This window comes from Cornus florida, unplaced genomic scaffold (genome assembly GCF_030987335.1).
Source record: "Cornus florida cultivar Cherokee Brave unplaced genomic scaffold, ASM3098733v1 CherokeeBrave_3.0.0_Hap2_Chr11, whole genome shotgun sequence".
NCBI lineage: Eukaryota > Viridiplantae > Streptophyta > Magnoliopsida > Cornales > Cornaceae > Cornus > Cornus florida.
The window spans coordinates 60,782,495-60,805,361 of NW_026775581.1; the positions used below are offsets into that span (position 1 = coordinate 60,782,495).

At 34.2% G+C, this 22,867-nt stretch overlaps 1 protein-coding gene across 3 annotated transcripts; it reads right to left on the minus strand.

Annotated features, from left to right (window-relative positions):
* Positions 1-1,206: 1,206 nt before the first annotated feature.
* On the minus strand, positions 1,207-21,222 carry LOC132284926 (uncharacterized). Of its 3 annotated transcripts, none has more exons than XR_009472397.1 (7): positions 21,093-21,222; positions 19,322-19,445; positions 16,464-16,606; positions 7,018-7,102; positions 5,964-6,817; positions 5,744-5,887; positions 1,207-2,015 (listed from the first exon to the last, which is right to left on the minus strand). XR_009472397.1 is itself a non-coding variant. In XM_059787069.1 (7 exons), exons 5-7 carry the CDS (start codon positions 6,162-6,164, stop codon positions 1,710-1,712), a joined length of 651 nt encoding a protein of 216 aa, XP_059643052.1. In that variant the 5' UTR covers positions 6,165-6,817; positions 7,018-7,102; positions 16,464-16,606; positions 19,322-20,659; positions 21,093-21,222; the 3' UTR covers positions 1,207-1,709. The 3 variants fall into 3 exon arrangements, 1 of the variants encoding a protein (XP_059643052.1); XR_009472396.1 differs by having other exon boundaries at positions 19,322-20,718; XM_059787069.1 differs by having other exon boundaries at positions 19,322-20,659.
* Positions 21,223-22,867: the final 1,645 nt, after the last annotated feature.

Consider the following 22,867-nt stretch of genomic DNA (forward strand, 5'->3'; position numbering starts at 1 on the left):
TCTGATTTTATATCTAATTTTGCAAGAGTGCATATAATTTAGTAAGGATATAAATGGAATATTTAGTTATTTATAAGTTAAATGGGAAAAAACCTCAAAAGTAAAAGACTTATTTGTCCTAATTTACTTTATTTGGTATTTACCAAAAAAAAAAAAAAAAAAAACCTTTATTTGGTCGGACTTGGCATTACCCTTCTTTAAAATGTCTCTCATTTTTATATGAATAATGTTTGCCTTAGGTCGTACCTTGTTATGATGAGTGGGCCCAATAAAAACATCGTTTTTTTTTTTTTTTTTTTTTTTTTTTTTTTTCGATGACTACAGGCAATAAAAATAGACCCTTCCCTCTCTCTCTCATATAATTTTTGTGTTTTGAATCGAAAATCAAATATTGTTCTAGAGAATATATATACACACACACACCACATATTATAAAGAGTGGGGCCGAGTGGGGGAATGACTCTAGGCATACATTGGCTCTATCATCATGTTCTCTCTCTCAAGTACAGAATTACATGTTATATATAATGTATGAACGACACATTATACCAAATTAAATAACTTTTTTCATAGAAAAATCTAATAGAACTACTTTTATTGTTTTTATTTGGTGATAATCATCTTTAAACAATTAAATTTGAATGAGAAGTTTGTAATTCGATACAAAAGAAAAGAAGAACATGGAATGTTTTGAAATTTAGAAGAAATTGGGATGAGAAAAAGAAAAGAAAAGAAAAAGAAGGGAAGATGAACATGAAAAGTTTTAAAATTTATACATAAATGAAAAAAATAAAAATAAAAAAGGAGGAAACTTTTAATTTCTATATCAACGAAAAAACATAGAAAAAAAAAATATACATGGCTAATAAATAGAGTGCCAGTCTTTCACTATTGGTATCATGAAAATGAATTCATGATATATATCATTTTTCATGAATTTATATATATATATATATATATATTCCTCCTGAACAATGTCTAATTTTAGATTCAAAACCCACAAATAATATGTATTGGGCCACCTCATTATAAGGAGGAGGTTCCTTCTTATGCGACCTAAAGCAAGCATTGTTTTTTTTTATATATATTTATCACTTTCCTAATTTTTGTAATAATTAATGAACAATGTTTGTCTTAGGCCGCATAAGAAGGATCCTTCTTACGATGATGTGACCCAATAAAACATCAACAAGTATTGAAGTTTAAAAAAAAAAAAAAAAAAAATGATGACAGCTGTGTTCTGAATCTAAAATCAAATAAACAAAATTTAGGAATTATTTGTGCATGTGATTAGACACATCAGTGATCAATATGGATAACCTAGTGAGTAGTCAGTGATCAAGAATTTAATTCCTCAAAACTGATTCCCTCAACTTTGAAGCACCAAACTCACTCTCAACCCCCTCTCAACCCTAATCAGTTACCAAAATCTCTCTTGCTGGGAGTCATCCTCCCCATTTATCAATATCTACTCAAATCGAAAAAATCAAACTTTATCAGTAGTAAATTAAAATCACCAATCAGTAATTTATCACCATAATCACAAAATAAATGCTTGAAACACAATTCTGTTGCCCTTTTCAATAGAGAGAGACTTCCATTAGAATGTACTAGTTCATAAGTATTTACAAGAAAAATAGTAACAAGTGTCATGGAAGCTCTTTTCCTGTTTGAACTAATACAACAATCATCGTGTAGTTCTTGATAACTTAAAGTATCACAAAATCAACTCCCGGACGTCGTTTTGTACGGAGTTGCTCAGCACACTTTTTTGCTGCTAGTCTCTCCTCATCTTCCACATTCTCGGATGGAGTTCCGACTGAATACAGGTAGCGTGTATCAATAATCATCTTCTCAAGTGACACGGCCTTCTCAAGTATATACACAGCAAACTCAACATCAGGTTTACGCCCAGCAAATGCAACCAATTCCACTACTTTGATGCATTTGAGCGTATGTTTTTTAGAATTCCCTACCGTTTTTCTTCCTATAGAAGTTCCACTGCACTGAATAAACTGCCACAGAAAAATAAGAATTATAACGTGCTTGTTCGAAGAAGAAGATAACTAGGGATATCCTCATCATATACATGCAAAGAGCAAAAATAATCAGTGCAGTGAAAAATATATTCAAGCACAAATCAACTTGTTGAACTCTATAAGACGGAATGCAAACATTTTTATTTTTTATTTTTCTGTATTTTTGTGCACACTTTGAATGTTGCGGATTGTTAATTATATATAAAGAATACCTTATTTTTAATAAATGAGTAACTGGAAATGCAATTTCAAAGCAATCTTTGAACACCGTCTCAAGTATTTTGAGCAGACAGCCAACTATTTCAAGAAAACCATGAACACCACGTACCAGACAGCCAACTATTTCAAGAAAACCATGAACAACACGTACCAGACAGAAGATTTAATTGATTTAAGTTTGAGACTTTTCACAAAGTTTCATTATACATTATGTTACACTAACACATACTACTGCAACGCTTAACTTGCACCATAACAACTCAGACAAAGAGTTGAGAATTATAGTCATTTAGTTAGCAGCAAAAGTTGTCCAAGTTAAGTGTAAATGTCCAAATGAATTACTTTTATCTGGTTGTGAATGAAAGGGAAACAAGTAAGAGAAATATATAACACTCGCTGAGCTCTCAAAATTCAACTCACTTTCAGATTCAAACTAATGAAATTTGTCGGTTGCCAAAACCGAAATTATTTGATTTTTAATTGTGAGAGTTCTACTGAGCAATTTTCAGTACAAGATTATTGCTACCACTAGGCATAGAGAGATGGCAAAAAATAATTCACATCTAAAGGAAATTTGAAACGCAATATATTTACATGAGTGCAAGGAAATTTTCATGCATACTATCAGAAGGGGAAAGTAATATACATTTCAAGCTTACCAACAAACTCGAAATAAACCTAAGCAAATTTTTTAATTAGTTGAAGACTATGAAATGTTTGAATATATTAAATGAAAGCCGTATCTTGGACCCAGAACTAAAAGTCCAAATTATAAGTGACTAAATTAGAAGATTAGAACAATTGAAAAGTTTTAGACAAAGTATTCATGACTAAATTAAATATTTAGCACAAATGAGAAGTTGCAGACAAAGTATTAATTTTCAAGTATCAAAGCTTCACTTATTAGTTTTTGTTATATATTTACCATTCTACAACATATCAGCCAGTCGAATGGAACCAAATCAACCAAAGTAGGTAGAGAAAATCTATCCTAGTGACGCAAACCAGGTGTTGACACAAATCAACTTTGTTCTGAAGACAAAAAAAGTGAATACTTTAGAACATGACTGATCCACGAAACCCCATTTTTGATCTTTATACGGACACCTGTGCACCCTTTGCCTTTCCAGCTTGGAGAAAGTAACTCCACGGTATCGAAATTGTGATATATTTGATTGGCTCAAGAAAGAGAGGTTCAATGGTATCCATTATGAAAATAATGACTCTCTCCCCTCGACAAGTAATGCTTAGGAAAATGAATTTTTATATTTATATAATACTAGTCTAAGTCCCGAAAAGAAAATGAAGGGAACATCTATATGTGCACTAGTTAATAAAACAAATACTAAATAGTACATACTCAATGAAGTAAAAGAAGCTTGTATTTCCTTTAGATCACTGCTTATGATTCAAGATTCTACTTAACCAGCTTCATTATGCATTCTCCCATGATTACCTATAATCAAAAGCAACCTTCAAATCAAGTCCAGAATTGCATAATTCAAGATCGTTATTCAGCATTAGATCTGTGATTGACGGCATTCAAAGCAGGATTAAAATGCTTTATGGAGTACTACTGTGTTTGTCAGTTGCCTCTGTTGTCTCATGTCTGGCATTGAGGAAGGAGTTTTATCCCTAAACACCAGATGCTGAGCATCAAATCACTGTCGATGAAAGAGTTGGTAGGTTCAAAGAGACATTTTAGAAACCTTTTCGTACAAAAATAGTTGAAATCCATGAAGATGATCCCATGTCTTGCTTTCTGCAAGAAGTTGATATTGTCTAATGATGGATTCCAACACCAGAATGGAGGATGTTACTTGAAACTTACAATAGTTATACCTACACTTAGTTTTATATTTGATTTTTTTTTTTTTTTTTTTTTTTTTTTTTTTTTTTTTTTTGAGGAAAGCTTGTAATTTATAGTTTAAAATGAGGGAGTATAATTTGTAGACTTTAGGATTCGAACAAAGTTGAGATTGGCTTAAATTATAACATGGTAGGTTGCAGACTTCAATAAAGAAGTGTGTTGAAATTTTTTGGACAACAGAGATTTTAGGATATTTAGTATTAAACTAAGGCCAACGGATAAGGGGATGGATTGAGATTGTTTAGGATTGCTGTTGACAGGCATGCCTCGGTTGCTGACTGCTATCGGCTTGATAGTGGGAGGCTGACGTGGGATGTGCGGTTTGTGAGAGCTTTTCAGGATTGGGAGTTGGATGACATTTGCGGTTTGTTAGAATGCTTGTATCGGCATGAGACCCGTGGCAGAGAGAGAGATTCGCTTGTTTGGGTGCCTTCTTCTCGGGGAAGGTTTGAAGTGAGATCATTTTTCCGATGCCTCTCAGATTCTACAGGGATTACGTTTCTATGGAAAACAGTGTGGATATCTAAGGTGCCGCTTAAAGTGGCGTTCTTTACTTGGATAGTGGTGTGGGGCAAGATCTTGACACTTGACAATTTGAGGCAGCGAAGACAAATCACAGTCAACGGTGCTGTATGCGCAAGTGCAATGGCGAATCGGTGGATCATCTTCTTTTTCACTGTCCAGTGGCTTTTGGCTGTTGGTGTCTTTTGTCAGCTATGTTTGGGGTTTCGTGGGTGATGCCTAGATCTGCGAGGGGACTGATGGAGGCTTGGAGAGGATGCTATGTGGTAGGTCATGCTCGTGGGTTTTGGAGGATGGTGCCTTTGTGTTTATGGTTGTGTTTGTGGAGGGAGCGGAATAATAGATCCTTTGAAGGATAGGAATCCTCGATTGTTGTTCTTAAGTCAGTTTTTATTACATCTTTATGTTTTTGGGGTTCGGGTAGGCATTGTTCCTCCCCGGAGGAGAGGACTGATTTTGTTTCTTCCTTGGGACCATAGGATCCCTTTGTTGTTTATGGGATGCGTTCCCCTTTTGAAGGTTTTTTTGAATGAATTTGCTTAATTATAAAAAATAAAAAATAAATAAAAAAAGAATAATTAGAGATTTGGAAATAAAATACCCCAGGTCCTCCTGTAGGCTTCACCTAGCAATGATTAATCTAATTAAAACATGCACAAAATTCCTGGGGATGGAACCAGTATCTCCTTGTCGTTTGACTTTCAGGCTTTATCTTTCTCTTTCAGGCTTTATTGGCGGGATTGCTTACCTGAGATCACTTTACTTACTCGTACTTCTTTCGAGGCAAGCAAACAGCTTATCCACAAGAATTTGAGTACTATTTATAGTCTTCATTGCAAGAAATTTCCTAGTGTTAGAGGGAAAAGAGGAGGGAGTAACAGATTCTTTTTGTTTTACTCGAAAAGTGAATTCTCATAACTCATTTCCATACAGAAAAAAAGATTTCAAATAACTTTTTTAGACTGTTGTGAATAAAGAGTAAAAACCCAAAAACATAACTTGATCAAAAAATAATCTCATGGAGCACATTTAGAGCAGGAGTGAAACAAATCAGGTAACTATCAAAATATATTGTAAAATTAAGAGTACTCACTGCAAGCGAAAATCTATATAGAAAAGGACATGCGTTTAGCAGAAAAACACAGGGGAGGAGGCTCCATTTATCATATGCATCCACTGTCAATTCCAATTGCCTGAGATTTCTTAGTTTGGGAAACTTGGGAAAGTTATAAAGTACCTGAACAATTAAACCAAGAGTAAGGATAACATATACCGAAAATCCATATCTCACACACAGACAAGTTAATACATACCTCATCCCTCAAGTTCAATGCAAGTTTCTCTAGCTGAAACATATAACTAGGGAACTGACGAAAATCATTTATTATATAATCCGAATAGCGACCCCCATAAGATACATCCATGAGATGGGGGACATTCTCCAAAAGAATGCGTGTGCTTGAGCCCCCTTGATATTTAAAAGACACAAGATTCACTGAAGAAATCCAATACATTCCAAATTGTAACAGTTAACCATCGCTAACGACTTCAATTTGAGTGATGGACCAGAAACTTTTAGATTTACTACAAGTTCAGAGTCTTGAACATGCAATTCTTCAAGAAACAAGCAGTTGGATAATAAGTATTCAAGAGCTTCCCCACTCACATCTAAGCAATTCAAACGAAGCGAAGTTAGATTTTTGAGGCTGGATAAAACATGGGAATGTTTTGGAAAAGAGTAACGCCCGCTCCTTCTAGAATAATAAAGTCGTTTTAAGTTCAGCTCAAGCCTTTGAACTCTCTTTTTTATAGCGAAGTTGATCCAAGAATCAATATAAATCCCATAAAATTTATCCAAATCAAAAGAAGCTCTGAATTTTTCTATAGTTGTGCCCTTATGTGAGTTCAAGACTCGATTTACCCAGCTTACATACTTAGCCCTTTCATCTTTCAGGAAATTCTCATCCACTCTATTTTTAACTTCCCACAACGCCTTCGAAGCATCAAAGTCCAAACTACCAGTCATGATCCACAGATTTTTCCATCTACTTGAGAGAACACTAGTTCTTGCCGCTTCTCGCATTGTCAACAGAGACAAAATGATAACAAGAATGTCATCTTGCAATTGACTAATCCGATCCTCCAAATAAATACTGCTAGTGTTACACTAGAAATCGAAAAAAAGAAGAAAAAAAATTTGTTAGCCAACATAGCAAACTAATTGATTTCCACATAGTATATTCTAAAAAGTTGAAGATATAAACCATAAGATATGCATTAAATTCACTATGAAAATAATAATATAATGATTATAATTACAATAACAGAAAAGGGACGTAGTTTTTTATGATAAGGGAAAGAAGTCACCTTCTGTAGTATGAAATTAGAGGTCAGCTGTGCAGCTTTTGCCATTTATCTTCACAAATTCACAGATTATAAATTAATTAACAATCTGCAGAAATAAAAAAAGTATTTCAAACAGATAGAGGTATATAAAACCTAAAGAACACATACATTCATATATATAAATGTGTGAAATATATGTTACACGAATAATCTGATGATTGAATTAAATCTAATTTTAATCTCTCTCGTCTATACAAAACAAGGAACAAGGAACAGTTATTTTGGTACACCCAAAAGGCGAACATTTAAAATGGAAGGACCATAAATTAGACAAATCTAAGAAGGGGGAATGCTCATATACCTCATACAACACTTATTTTTAATTAATTGTGATAGTTGGAACAGACTACTCACTTTTTTTTTATATTTTTGTTTTCTATTTGAAACAAATAAGTGTTTTGTTGTTTGATATATTTAATAGTAATTGATAGCATGCTTGGTAATATTTACTTGCTGTAAAATTTTTGGAAACAAAAACATAAAAACATGTTGTAAAAAAGTATTACAAGTTTTGTTTTTTAAAAGGTCATTTTAGAGTTTTTTTTTTTTTTGGTACTGTTCATTGCTATAATACAACAGTGTGGAAACATGTTGATGTTTTGACTTTTGGCTACTATTCAAGAAAAGTTTCGACACTATAAAACAAAACACGTGTTTTTTCCACTGTTCACGGCTACAAAACCAGACAAAAACAAAAACACTATAAATAAAACGCGTACTAGACAGGTCCAATGTAAGTAGTCGTATTACCAGCTTTCGAGACAAATAACAGTGTTCAAAGAGTAAATGTTTAGGGATAAATTTTTATGTGATCTCGACCAATCACGTGCGGTCAACTATTCAATTGTGTCAATTTTTTTTTTATTTGACCGCAGGTAAGTAAGCGGGACTATATAGTTCTGAACCGTATAATAAATTTTCGAGTTTAAGACTTTTTACTGCAACAACCGAGTGTCACAACAAATATAATATCGACTAATAATTAGAATAAAAATTCATGTTGTTGTGGGTTACATTTGTATCGTGTCGATATAATTATATTGATCAATATAAACACAACACGTTTGACACAAACACCACCTGTTTATTAAATAAGTAAACAATACAACCTGTATATAACCTGTTTAATAAAGAAGTTGTGTAACTCATAAGACTGTATGACTAGTTTAATAACCTACTTCTGTTTTAAATGAGTCATGAGACACGAATATTTAGTATAAGATGCAAAATATAATGAAAAATTGATATAATGGGTGACTAAAATGCACAATAAGGATATTTGGGACAATACAATTATAAAAAAATATATGTATAAGTAAAAAATATATATATATAATATTCATATTAGGTTAAAAAAAAAAAAAAAACAAAGGCTGCATATTCTGTAGGGTTAAGTGCACTAAACCCTATCTAGTTTCTTCTCTCTCATGAAATTCGCCTGAACTATCATTGTAATACTTAAGCCTTGGAACTATCTAGTTTGTTGTAAAGAGTTAGTTCAGCATCTCATATTTAACATTAAATAGAAGGCTTGGAAGCACATGGCTCGTGACTTGGCCAAAATTCAGAATTCCAAAGATACCCTTAACCGCTATACCATTATATATACATATATACCTAATATGTAGTGTGTGTGTGTGTGTGTGTATAGATATATATATATATATATATATTCGAACTAAAACCCTTAAATTTCAAAAATCCTAACATTCTATTTCCACATATATATTTTGTGACTTTTTCCTTGCTTCATGAAAATTAGAGCCTAAAATAATGAGACAATATTATAGCTTTCCTTTTCTACCATTGCAATTCACTTCTTTGTTTTTTCTCTTATAATAGAAAAGAATAAAAAAAGATCATTAAACTCGTTAATGCATCATTTCTTCATAATTCATAGTATTTGACTTGATATATTCAACAAAGGCAACATGCATCAAAAATAAATTATCCAATTAGACACCACTAACACAGCAACAAGATCATAAATGGAGAGCCCAAGACCAAAAGCAGTCTCAAAATTAAACTGCCTCCGTAGCAATCTGAGTAGGATTTCTTTGCAATCCACCATGGATTCTAGAGTTCATTTCTGTCCACAGGTTCCAAATCTAGGGATGGCAATTTGTACTGCCAGAGTCTCGTCCCTAATGGCATAGGAGAGGTCTGAGAGGATATGGAATAAAATTTTAAACCTGTCATGGGTTACGAGGCGAGAACAAGTTTAGATAAAAATCCGCCCCAACCTGCACTTTATACTTTTATTTTTTAAAAAAATATTATATATGTAGATGTATACAAGTATCATAGATGTATGCACATTATTGTATTCATATATATATATATATATATCTTATCAATTTATTTAAATAGATAACAAAAAAAACAACAACGTAAACAGGGCAGTCGGGGACCAGACCGGATACACTCATCTTCCAGGGCGGGTATGGACTGTAAACTTTAAAACCGTGCGGTTATGGGGCAGATATAGATTTGTCCATAATTAAATGGGACGGGTACGGGTTTAGACAAACCTATGCCATACTTGCCCCGTTGCCATTCCTATCCAAACCACAACATAGAAGGCATTCCTACAAAATTGAGCTCTAATAGCAGAGCCAGCTGTAACACGAAGAAATCGGACAGAAAACTCGAAAAAAGATGAAGCAGACACTTTGAATCCCATAAGAGAGAAGAACCAATCCCACACAGACATAGCAGTGAACCAAAAGAGAAAAAGCCCTTCCAACAATTATGACACAAAGAAGGTTACAAAAGGAAGGCACAACATTGTTCAGAATAAAAAAAGCACTAAGACAACTCCTAGGCCTGCAAGAATTCCAAGCTAACTGTTGCCAAAAGACCTTAGTACCTCTCCACCTACAAGCATTCCACACATTCTTAAAAGGAAAAGGATCCAGAAGACCAATGAATCTCATCTTCATGACCTGCAACAATCCTCTTGAAGGTAATCGAATCAGCAACCATTGAGAAGTAATAGACCAAGTATTAATTATTGTGTCTAAAAAAACAGCACTTTAGTAGACCTGTCAACACCACACTGTCTCCAAATCCTCGGGCCAAACTGATTATTCAGAGGAATACCATTCAGCCAAGGATACAGTAAGAACGAAAAGGTTCTTCCAGTACCCACAGAGAATAATGACACACTCTGGGACATGAAGTCTCTAAACCTAGCCGATAGGAGCACAAGTTTTCAAGATTACATGAAAAGTTCACTGAGCTTAGGTTGCAAAACCATTCCATGAAAAACCCCAAAATCTCCTCTCAATGACAAAAGTCATTTCTTTGCAAAGAGTGGTGATATATAATACCAAAAGTTCCAAAACTTTAGCATCACTGAGTCAGGTACTAATTTAAAGCATAAAGCCACCACAGGAAACTTGTGCTTAGATAATGTGCCTTGTGCTCATGATTGTCATCCTAAAATTTTACCATTTCATTAAATAATGGCTCGTCTATTAAAAAATAAGTCCCAATTGAGCAGTACTAGCACTGAATACTGATATCCACATCTAAATATTTAGCCAGTGTTCACATGATGGATTTGCTTCATCTGGTTGATTATACAAATACCTTAATGTCACTTGTGGCGTGTCCTGTTACTACGGTCATCCGAGCAAGCCTATATACTGAGTGTTGCAAAAATTAAGAGAAAAATAGATCAAACACATAAAAGAATACACAGATTTTACATGGTTCACCCAAAGAATTAGGGCTACGTGGATTGTAGGGATTTCACTATGTTCAGAAAAACAGCACACAATACACAGAGTTCAGAATAAATAAATACAGCGCCCTCATGCACTAGGGCAACCGAACAAGCGCATAAATTACCAAAATACACCCCCCAACCCCCCCCCCCTCTTACCACGAAGTTGAGCCTGGTGTATAGTATTTATCAGGCTCTACACTACCCAAAACTAGGAGTCTGAGACCCCGTAGCATTTCCAACTATCCTGAACCAGGGATCTGTAACTCGATGTTCACCCCAAAAATTTTGAATGTAATAATAAGAGAATTAAAAAAAACTCACCAGGTCACTGTCAATCAGTATATTTTAATCCTGTCATGACATTGTTCCAAGACACACACACACACACTATACCTGTCATAACATTGTTCCAAGATGCACACACACACTCTCTCTTCCTCTATGATATGGGTAAACATATAGTAAGGTACGGGTCGGAACTTCCACTTACTGCTAATGCTATGAGCTATAGTTACCACAAATTAAGCACTGTATTTGCTTAATAACATTATCACCTATATCATGGCAATTAGTCGTGTTAGTTTCAGTACTAACTTTTTTCTGCTGAAAGATTGTTGGTAGACTCTATGCCTTTTAGGTCTGTAATGTTCAAACAAAGTTGGATATGCTGGAATTTCTCCTTTTTACACGTCTTTATGAGTGTAATACTTGGAAATGTGGGGATTAAAGTTAGTAAATCTCATACAAATAATAAGAAAACATGTTTCAGATTTCTAAACTTCAATCTTAATTTCTATTAAGTTTCACACATATATAGGGGTGGACACCAGGCAAAGAGGAGTTTTTTTGTGTGTGTGACTGTGTGCATTGTAAGACCAAATGCCTCTTCCATATCAATATTTTCTGTGCTCACGCCATTTGCTAGTTTCCAATCAAAGTGATACTAAAGATTAGCAAGCTCAATTAGCAGAAGTGAAAAGTTGATACCAGGACGCCCCCCCCTCCAACCATCATAGTGTTGTCCTTTGAAATAAATGGAGCTTCCCGTGTTAACAAGATCAATTACTTCGTGCAACTTAACCATTTCTTTATTTTTCAGATTTTCCATTTTTAATTACAAAATTCAATATAAAATTAATTTCTGATGCATATTTCTTTGAGTAAATTATCTTTTTTGAGAGGAACAAAAAACAATTTAAAAAATTAGTTGAAGTCAAGTCGGTAAAAAAAGTTAATGATTATGTATAAAGGGTAGTTATGGTATTATAAAATAAGGGATGATGCATCAATAAGTTTAGGGACTTTCTTAACATTTCATTTAAAAGAAAAGAAAAGTGGAGTACAATAGTGAAAAAGGGAGTGCATATATCACCTCCCCTAAAAAATCATAGATTAATAAAACCCAAAAATTTTCTTTTAGGCTAGGAAGCACAGACACTCCAAAATGGGCGAAGAATCCGTGTCCGACACGTGTCGGACACGCCAAAAAACGTGTCTGGAATTTTTTTTTTTTTATTTTATTTTTCGGACACGCCACGGACACGGCTCAGACAGCTCGGACACGGTTCGGACACACTTTTCTGGGATTTTTTTTTTTTTTTTTTTTAAATTTTTAATGCTGATATGTTATTATTATTTTTTTTTAATGGTGATATGTTCTATTTTTTGTTTTGTACTACCCTAAAGATGCTGATATATATATATACTAACCTAAAGATGCCACAATTCGCCGTGTCCGTGTCCTAAAGATGCTGATATATATATATACTAACATATCAGTGATATATATATATATTCCAACCTAAACATATCAGTGTTTTTTTTAAAAAATTATTAATGCTGATATATATATATATATTTATATACACTATTCGCCGTGTCCGTGTCCTAATTTTTTTAGATTTGCCGTGTCGCCGTGTCCGTGTCGTGTCGTATCCGTATCCCGTATCCGTGTCCGTGCTTCTTAGCTTTTAGGTTTTTATGAGACCAGGCTTTTGCAAATTTGTGCTTTTTAGGATTTAAAAATTCTACTATTAATGAAAACTAAATTTTTTTTTTAGGGATTTAAGAAACTTAGACCAAAACATTCACGAATTTTAGGATTTTTATGATTTTGACAACTTTATGATTCTATTTTCAATTTTATAATTTTTTTAGAAACATAGAAAAATGGCTTTTTGTGTTTTTTAAGAAAATCTTGGATTATATTTAGGCAGCATAACAGGTATGATTTATAAATTATAAGTTTTGAAAAATTAAAGTGTGCTTTTTTGGTCATTTTGAGAAAGACTGATTTCCCAAAAAAAAATCATATGTTGGGGAACAATCAACAGATCTCCTTAGAGGAATAAATTGATGCTTGAAGTAATGATACATTGAAGGTTTCAATTTGGAATAAAAGAGACAGCGCTAAGAGTGATCCATGTACCAACTTCAAGAGGGATGATACAATTCTGAAAGTGGTTAAAAAGATCTTGGGATTAAATAATAAAGGAATGAGACAAAGCTCAGTAATTAAAGTAGAATCAAGGAATTATATTTGAAGCTTCACTTGTTAGTTTAATGGAAAGTGAAGCTTCGAAAATAATTAACTTTTGAAGTTTCAGACAAAGTATTAACTTTCAAAGCTTCACTTGTTAACTTACGTTATATATCTACCATTCTACAACATATCAGCCAGTCGAATGGAACCAAATCAACCAAAGTAGGTAGAGCAAACCAATCCTAGTGATACAAAACCGGGTGACACAAACTGACTTTGTTCTAAAGATAAGACAGAGTAAATACTTTAGATAGTGACTGATCCAGGAAAACCTGTTGGTCTATGGTCTCTTGAGACACATTAGATATTTTAATGTAAAATCAATGTTGTGTGCTCTGTGTGTGTGCATCATATCATATTTGTTCTCAAGCTATACTCATGTTCTCATTTCGCTATCTCAGTTCTCTGCTCACTCATCTGCAGCATTACCTGTGTTAATTATCTGCATTGTGCTTGGATTATTACTATTCTGGAGCATTGTTCGGTTTGTCACTTAATTACAGCCTATTTAGCATGCCTGCAGCTTCCTTGTGTTTTCAAAGTTTTCAGGAATTCGCTAACAGTCCCTCAAGGGTATTATAGTAATTGTGCTTGAGTGTAGTGCCACGTGTCCTGTGAGCTCATTTGTGTTCTAGCAGGTTCTATTGCAGAGAGAATGTCTCAGTGCTAGCCTATTCAGGTGCTGCATGTATTTGAATTCAAAAGGTGCAGCATTGCCTTGTACTGAGCAAGTCAGAGAGAGAGAGTAAAGCTATGGTTTTTCACTGCTAATCCATCAAATCAAGAGCTACTGTAGAGAGACCTTTGTGAGAGTGAGAGTGAGAGTGAGAGTGAGAGTTTCTGTATTCTTGAGAATTTATTTGTAGAAATCCTAGCAAAAATCACCGGTTAAGTCTGGGGTCCAAGCAATAGATAGAAAATGCAGCTGTGCTAAGTCTGCAGTTAAGCAGTATACAGAAAATGGTGGGTTGAGATCTATCAAAGCTTCTCATTCTTGAATAGAGCAGTGGTATAGCTTGAACATCTGTTGTAAATCATTTCAAGCTTGTCTGAGTCTATTTCAAGCCACAAGTCAAGCTAGTCATATTGTAGTCCTATTTTGTATACTTGAGAGTTTGTTTTTCATTCATTACTTGCTTTTGTGTGTGTTGGTCCAAGCAATGGGTGCTGTGGACAGGGTGAGTGTTTTGAGTGATCTTGTAGTGAAATTGGTGAGTCCAAGCATTGGTTGCTTTGGACAGGGTGAGTGCTTCAGTGAACTTGTGGTGAGATTGGTGTGTGCTGTGAGTGAGAGTATGTACACTTACAACGTTGCTTATGGTGGATTTGGAACTACGCTTTAACGCCTCCAGGACGTTTCCCTATATTAGGGTTTTACATAGTAAATTTGGTGTCCTAAAACGTTGCTTATAGCGAATTTTAGCTCGTTGTGCATTTTATCAAACAGGTTTGCATGGTTGGGTTTTATGAAGGACTCGTCAAACAGATTTGACTCCACACCACTGCATATCTAGAGCTCTAGTGACCCTAAATTGGTACATACTCAATGAAGTAAAAGAAGCTTGTATTTCCTTTAGATCACCGCCTATGATTCAAGATCCTACTTAACCAACTTCATTTTGCATTCTCTCATGATTACCTATGATAGGAAGCAACCTTCAATTCAAGTCCTGAATTGAATAATTATATTCACTACTCGGGCATTAGATCTGTGATTGAAGGCATTCAAAGCAGGACTGCAATGCTTTATGGAGTACTACTGCGATTGTTGGGTTGCCTCTCTTGTCTGGCATTGACTATTGAGGAAGGAGTTTAAAAAAATGGAAATCCACGAAGATGATCCCATTGCTTGATTTCTGAAGGAAGTTGATATTTTTTTCCTAGTTTATACACACACACCCCCTCCCAAGGAATTGTTTGCACCCAAGAGAAGTCAAACCTTAGAGCTGATGCTTCATATTTGATTTTTTTTTTTTTTTTTTGGAGGAAAGCTTGTAATTCGTAGTGTAAATGGATAGTAGAAAATTTGTAGACTATAGGAATTGAACAAAGTTGAAATTGGCTAAAATTATAAAGTCGTAGGTTGCAGACTTCAAAAAAGAAGTGTGTTGAAATTTTTGGACAGCAAAGATTTTAGGATCTTCAGTATTAAACTAAGACTAATTGATAAGGGAATGGGTCAAGGTTGATTGAGACTTGGTAGGGTTTGAAAAAATGAACCATCAGGTTATTCTGGAAATGTGAACAATACCTAAGAAGAATAATTAGAGAGTGGAAAATAAAATAGAAATCTTACCCCAGGTACTGTAAACTTCAGCTAGCAATGGTTAAGCTAATTCAAAGAGACACAACATGAAATTCTCATAACTCAGTTCCATACACAGAGAGAGAGATTTCAAAGAATATTTTTTAGGCTGTTGTACTCCTACTTTTCCTAAGATTAAAGACTCCAATATAAGAAACAAACACACTTCAAATGTCAACTACACTCTACGCTGAATAAAGAGAAATAAAGAGAGAAAAACCAAAAACATAACTTAACCAAAAAATAGATCTCATGGAGCACTTCTGCAGCAGGTGTCAGCAAATCAGGTGACTAACAAAATACACTCGACTGCTAAAACTTAATAAATTTTAAATGACACTACAACATCAACATATGCTACAATTAACATAGCTCTCCATGCTAAATCCCAATTTGCACAAGAAGCTGAAAATTAAAGAAAGTAACAGTGTTTTCATGGCATAATCAAGTCAAAAGGCCAATACCAGATAATAAGCCAAACAAAAAATCAATTTAAGACCTAAAAGATATATCCCATTCATAGTTCAAAAATCCACATCTTGCAAAAAATCAATTTCAGACCTAAAAGACATATCCCATTCATAGTTCGAAAATCCACAGCTTGGAAATTAGGAGCAGGCATTAATGAACCTGCAAGTTCCTCAAAAAATCCAAGACAACTAAGATTACGGGCTCATCTCATGCAGTTTCTGAAAGGGAATCACACACAATATTTCATGAACAGAACAGTAAACTGAAGAGCACTCACTACTGAAAGTGAAAATCTATACAAAGATGAGATGCCTCTAGCTTTTCATGAACAGAACAGTAAACTGAAGGGTACTCACTGAAGTGAAAATCTATACAAAAAAAAATGAGATGCCTCTAGCTGAGCAATGTAGGGAAGGAGAGCTCCATGTATCAGATGCCCCCCACTATCAATTCCAATTGCATGAGATCACTTAGTTTGGGAAGGAAAATTGTAAAGTACCTAAACAATTAAGCCAAGAGTAAGAATGACATACTCTGAAAATCCTCATCTCCGCACACACACACACACAGAAGAATATATTTGCTCCCTCTCCAGCCATTAGCATTTAAATACACTAGTAGAATGAAATTTTACTACTTCATAATAAATATACACTAGTAGAATTAAACATATGATACTCGAGGAAATCAAAGCAACACAAAAAAAATTCAGCACAACAAAGTAAAACTTCAACTTCTCAGTTAAAGTCTGGCATGTCATAACTTAGCCAAGCAGACTCAAGGCTGAAACTCAGATGTGCTGAGTTAATAGCATCATGGAGAGAGATTAATTAAAATCTCATATTTGTACAGTTTTCTTGTTAATGATCATGATTTCTTCCACCTTTAAATTAAGGAAAGTTGTAAGGTACCTAAACAATTAAACCAAGAGTAAGAATAACATATACTGAAAATACTCATCTCGCGCACACAAACACACAGAGAGATAACCATATTTGCTCCCTCTCCAGCCATTAGCATTTAAATACACTAGTAGAATGAAATTTTACTACTTCATAATAAATATAGTAGGATGAAACATATGATACTTGAGGAAAAAAAAATAAAAATCAGCACAACATATGATACTTCTCAGTTAAAGTCTGGCATGTCATAACTTAGCCAAACAGACTCAAGGCTGAAACTCAGATGTGCTGAGTTAATAGCATCATGGAGAGAGATTAATTAAAATTTTATATTTGTACAGTTTTCTTGTTCATGATCATGATTTCTTCAACCTTAATTTAAATATGCTTGATTATAAGTCAGTCCATGATTTGCCAGTAAAGTAACAAGCATATTCTCATACACATGGTAATGAATCTAATGATTTTTTCCCTTCCTTTTGTAATCAATTTATGAGTATGATATTGAGAGAACAATCTAAAGTAGTACAAGCATCTTCTTTTAACTTGTGTTTTGGGACACTCTGATTGTAGCTATGCTTTAGCACATATGTCAAGTAAGCATCAGATTCATCAAACTCAGAGAGCACACACAAATAACATTTTAAGAGAGTAATGAAATAAAGAATCATTCAAAGATGGAGAATGATATATAACATAGAAAAATTACATCAAATAAGCTTCTTCTTTTTTCTCTTTTTCTTTTTCACTGTCTGGCTTAGAATGCATCAACTGATATGGAGCCCACAGATTCCAACAAAATTTTTAAAAAGCCACATCTTAAGAACACCCTAGAGAATCTCAAAGTTGCTACATTGTATATACATATATACTTTAAATCTTTAAATTACTTATATCTTTACTTTTTCATTCAAAGAAGGCAATGATCATACTAACTCCTTGAGATTCTAATAATAGAGAACTCTAATGGAAGGCAAGAGTATGTTACAAGTACGTTAACCATAAAATGGTACGTACCCATATCTCAATTAAAGCATAAGGCTCCATTTAACACTTATCAATTTCCATTTTTAGCATTGGCACAAAATATTAGTGCAGGTATTGAATTATAACACAGCTCTATGCTGAGATTAACAATACAATGCCCGAATAAAACTGTGATTTAAGAGTTACAAATGAACCATTTTAGCAGATAGAAAACAATTTTAGCAGATATGCTTATTTTTTAGTTGAATATTAGCTTCAGCTAAGTAGGATTATTGCCAAATCTGTTCAAACTGCATTTATGTTTTAACATTTGTCGCCTTTTTGTATTCTGTATCAGATCCTTTCAGTAGCATTTGCCTTTTTCCTAATGTTTTATTGTCGAAGTAGATCTAATTGCTTTTGTGATACATTTGAACCACTCATTAAACAATGGGAGGTCCATGGAAGAAAAATAATCCAAAAAAGAATAAACTTCTAGACTTTCTAGTCCTCTATTTTGGTTCCTTGTCGCTTTTTACAACATGCATGATGGTTACCGTAATTTTTTTTTTTTATAAGTAGGTTCCCGTAAATAAAGTAAACAAAACATAAGCTGCGAAAGATTAGAATCAAATTTTATGGCATAAAAAAAGTGATTATGTGAGAAGTGACGGTTCAAGTCATAAAATGAGTGTGTGAATTTATTGGCAATTAAAAATTAAAAATTAAATTAAAAAAAAGAAAAAAAAAAAGTGAATATGTGAGTTTGGGAAATAGAGTGAGACTTATGGCTTTTAGTATTATAGCAATGATGCTCATCCCAAGTCGAAGTAAGCCAATTAGGCCTGCGTTGATTGGTGGCCTTATTTTACCTAATTGGCGGTCTTATTGTACCTAATTTGCTTATGTCAACTTAGCAAGAGAAATATTTTTTTTGGTATTATTTTCGCGGTTTAAGCTCATGTGAGGTGATTCCAAGTCGAAGAAAGCCAATTAGGCCTGAGTTGACTGGCGGCCTTATTGTACCTAATTGGTGGTCTTATTGTACCTAACTGGCTTATGTCAACTTAGCAAGAGATATATATTTCTTGGTATTATTTCCGCGGATTAAGCTCATGTGAGGTGATTCCACCCTCCTATTATCAAACAACACACGGGGCTGAATCCTAGTCTGTTATGATCACCAAAAATACTACTGCTATTCATTTTTAGATAGAAAATAAATTAAAATATTAACTAGTTGATACATGGAAAAAAAAAAAATTTGAAACAAATAAATAAGACAGGAATATTCTAGAGATACCCACACAAACACACAGAGAACTAGGTGCTAGGTGACTTACCAGAAAGAAATCAGTAGTGGATCGTGAGATTCCGGGGTCGCACTTGTGAAAGTCGCTCTTTAGCAATCCTATCATAGAAGATCTAAGAGGTTTTTGCTCTTTTAGCTGCATTGATCAGAGTGTCCTGCAGAGAGTCGCCATGGGTTATGGGAATCAAAATTTCTATTGGCTTTCCCACCCATATCTTGACTACTTCAACATCGACTTCTTCCGAATCAACCACCACAGATTCGGTAACCCTTCCATTAGTGATTGGATGGAGGCTTGTAGAGCAAGAATGTCATCCCTGTTCGCTTTCGCAGCCCTTCACTCTTCTTCAATAGCAAATTTTTCATTCAATCCCTTCTTTTTCATCTTCTTTTCTATTTTCAGCAATTGTTTGCTGAGGGTGCAGATTTGTTCCTCCAGACATCCAAGATTCTTTCTCTTGGACTGATACCTCTGCAGAGGTTCTATCAAATAGGCAAGAGCCCTTCCTCCTCGAATCATCATCCCGGTAATGTATCATCTTTGGATGGTAAACTCATGAAATTCGGGCTTTCTTAGCAGCATTGATGAGCATTTCTTGCAATTTCTTATCCACCACCGAAGAGATTACAGCTTACACATCTCTTCCTGTCCACTCTCCCACAGAAGCTAGAGCATCAATATGATTCGTTGTATTCACTCTCACTTGTCCATTGACGGACTCCATCAAGTTCAGAATGTTCTCTTTCTGCTTCTCTAGCTTCAAATTCTCATGTTTGTAGTTCTTCAAATGCCCTGCTATGGGCATATAGGTTAGCCGAATCCGGAAATCTCTCCATAGTTAGCGAAAGGATTTCAAAGGGCTGAAATTTAGGGTTAGGGTTCAGAGAGTGGCTGAAATTTAGGGTTAGGGTTCAGAGAGTGGCCGAAATTTAGGGTCTAGGATCAAGATCCGAGGGTTTTGAGAATTGGAGACTACGATTCCACCTTGGAGGAAGGCTCTGTTGCCTGTTTGATAAAACCTATGCAAAGGTATCAGTCGAAGAGAAAGAATCTTGGATTTCTGGAGGAACAAATCTGCACCCTCAGCAAGCAATTGCTGAAAATAGAAAAGAATAAGAAAAAGAAGGGATTGAATGAAAAATTGCTATTGAAGAAGAGTTAAGGGCTGCGAAAGCGAACAGGGATGACATTCTAGAGCAAGAAGCCTCCATCCGAGCACTAATGAAAGGGTTACCCGAATCTCTTTGAGAAGCTCATATGGGTCAACAGTTCACCATTAGAGACACACTGGAACCTCTCTCTCTCTACCAAACATTCTCCCTCTAAGCTTTCTCTCTCCAAGAAGCTCTCTTCAATGATTTCTCTGGCCTTTTATGAATATGCATGACAATAAGTGGAAACATTAATATGTACCATGCAATTGATACCTATATTGAATGAAAATAAAGAAATGTTTAATGGATAATTTATATTCTGCCTATTAGTTTGACATGATACGATGAAATTTATAAAATTACTATTTTTCCACCAATTATATTTTTGTGGGCTTAAAAACCTTTCAGATCCTACTGATCAAGAAGTACTTGAGCCTATTTAAATAAATCCTTTTTAAGAATTAATTAACTGTGAGTTGATCAACTAGAACCAAAATTATATACAATATATACAACAGTAGGAGGTCCTACAGTAACCAAATTGGGAGCAGAACCTAATTAATAGAGCAATACACAAACAAGGGTGCTGAATCGCACCATGGATATGCTGAAACAGAGGTTAACTTCCTTAAGTGTAAAAGACTCACCCACTGCGAGGAGGCTCATGCTAGAGTGGGATCTTCCCCAGTCCTTCATCAGACCGCCACCGGAGGCTCTGCCTCATCACACTGAGCACACCGGATGAATTGTTGTTTTAGACAAAGCTATTCTAGGGCTTCTAGAATATTATTGTCTTCATCAACTGTTGAATGGGCCACTGTTGGTTCCTCTGTCTGTAGGCTTGTTTTGGGCCTCTGTTCATTGGGCTTTTGCAGTATACATTCAACTTATTCATATAACTCTTACCTTCAGAGAAAAGAAAAAAAAAATGATAATGGAATATTATAATTAAAACCTAAGCATAAATATTACTTGGTATATGAGATTCGCCAGGTGAGCAATTTTTCGCCATTGGAATGCTTGTTTTGTATAGACAAGAGAGTGATTCAAATTAGATTTAAGCAAAAGATCTCATAATTGGAAGCAAATTCCTATTTTTTATTCATTATTATTCATGTTATTTATGAATATATGAATTTTTAGGGTGGTGTTTGTGTATATAATTATATCGACATGGCACAAACATAACTCACACCAATATGAATTTTCATTCAAATTATTAGTGGATATTATATTTGTTGTGAGACTCTGTTGTTGCAATAAAAAATCTTAAACTCGAAAATTTATTATACAGTTAAGAACTATATAGTCCCACTTAATTACCTGCAGTGACATAAGCAAAATTTGACACAATTGAATACTTGACCGCGCAACAATTTATTCATAAACATTTACTCTTTGAATACTGTTATTTATCACAATTTATTTCTAAACATTTACTCTTTGAATACTATTATTTGTCACGTAACACGACTACAACCATGAAATAAAGAAATTTCTGATAAAAAATTTGCTTTACCTATAATTGGAGTATACATATAAATTAATCAAACCCTGCTAGCAATAATCTTGGAGTAATTCTATACAAACCAAAAACATATGAGTAGTTAATATATATATATATATATTAACCAAGGAACGAAGTAAGTACCTTCTCGTTGTCGGCTAAAAAAAAAAAAAAAAAATACAATTGCTATATACACGGATTACATAAATTAACCTTAATACTATGGCTAATGAGTTCGAAATTGAATCGACTACACCGCGGATATGGAGTATCATATCACTCCTATATAGCTTATAAAAACTCCAAACATTTATTTTATTATTTTATAGTGAACAAAGGAGCTTTCCTCAAGTCCGCAGTTAATGGTGCCATAAGAATATTAAAATAAGAGTAATTAGTTCGACTCTAATTAAAAAATTAAAAAACATATATTAAAAGAAGGTTACTGGTGAAAAGACGTATTAAAGAATTTATATATTTAAGTTATACCCACTAACTTGTTGAAGAATTTATATATTTAAGTTATATCTTTAACAGTTTAAGTTTTTAGGAAGAAATAGTTTCTAAAATTTTTGAAAATAAATTTGGGGTGTAAGGTAGATTGAGTGCAATAGTGGGGTTATGGGATCTAAAAGCAGATTGCAAGAATGGGGTTATGATTTATGAGATGTATTGGCTAATAGAGGGAGTTCAAGAATTTTTTTTGTCAAATAAAAATTAAAAAGGTTAAAATGGTCATTTGAAAGGGTATTTTTATCAAAAGATATAGCAATTGCCATTTTGACAGCTCAAATCTGACTGCTGGTTGCTAAAGGGGGGTCATGTTGCAACTTTTGGAAGGTTGAGGGTTTTGTTGGTGACAAAAAATAGTATAGGGAGCTAGTTTGCAACTTTTTGATAGCTCAAGGGCGTTTA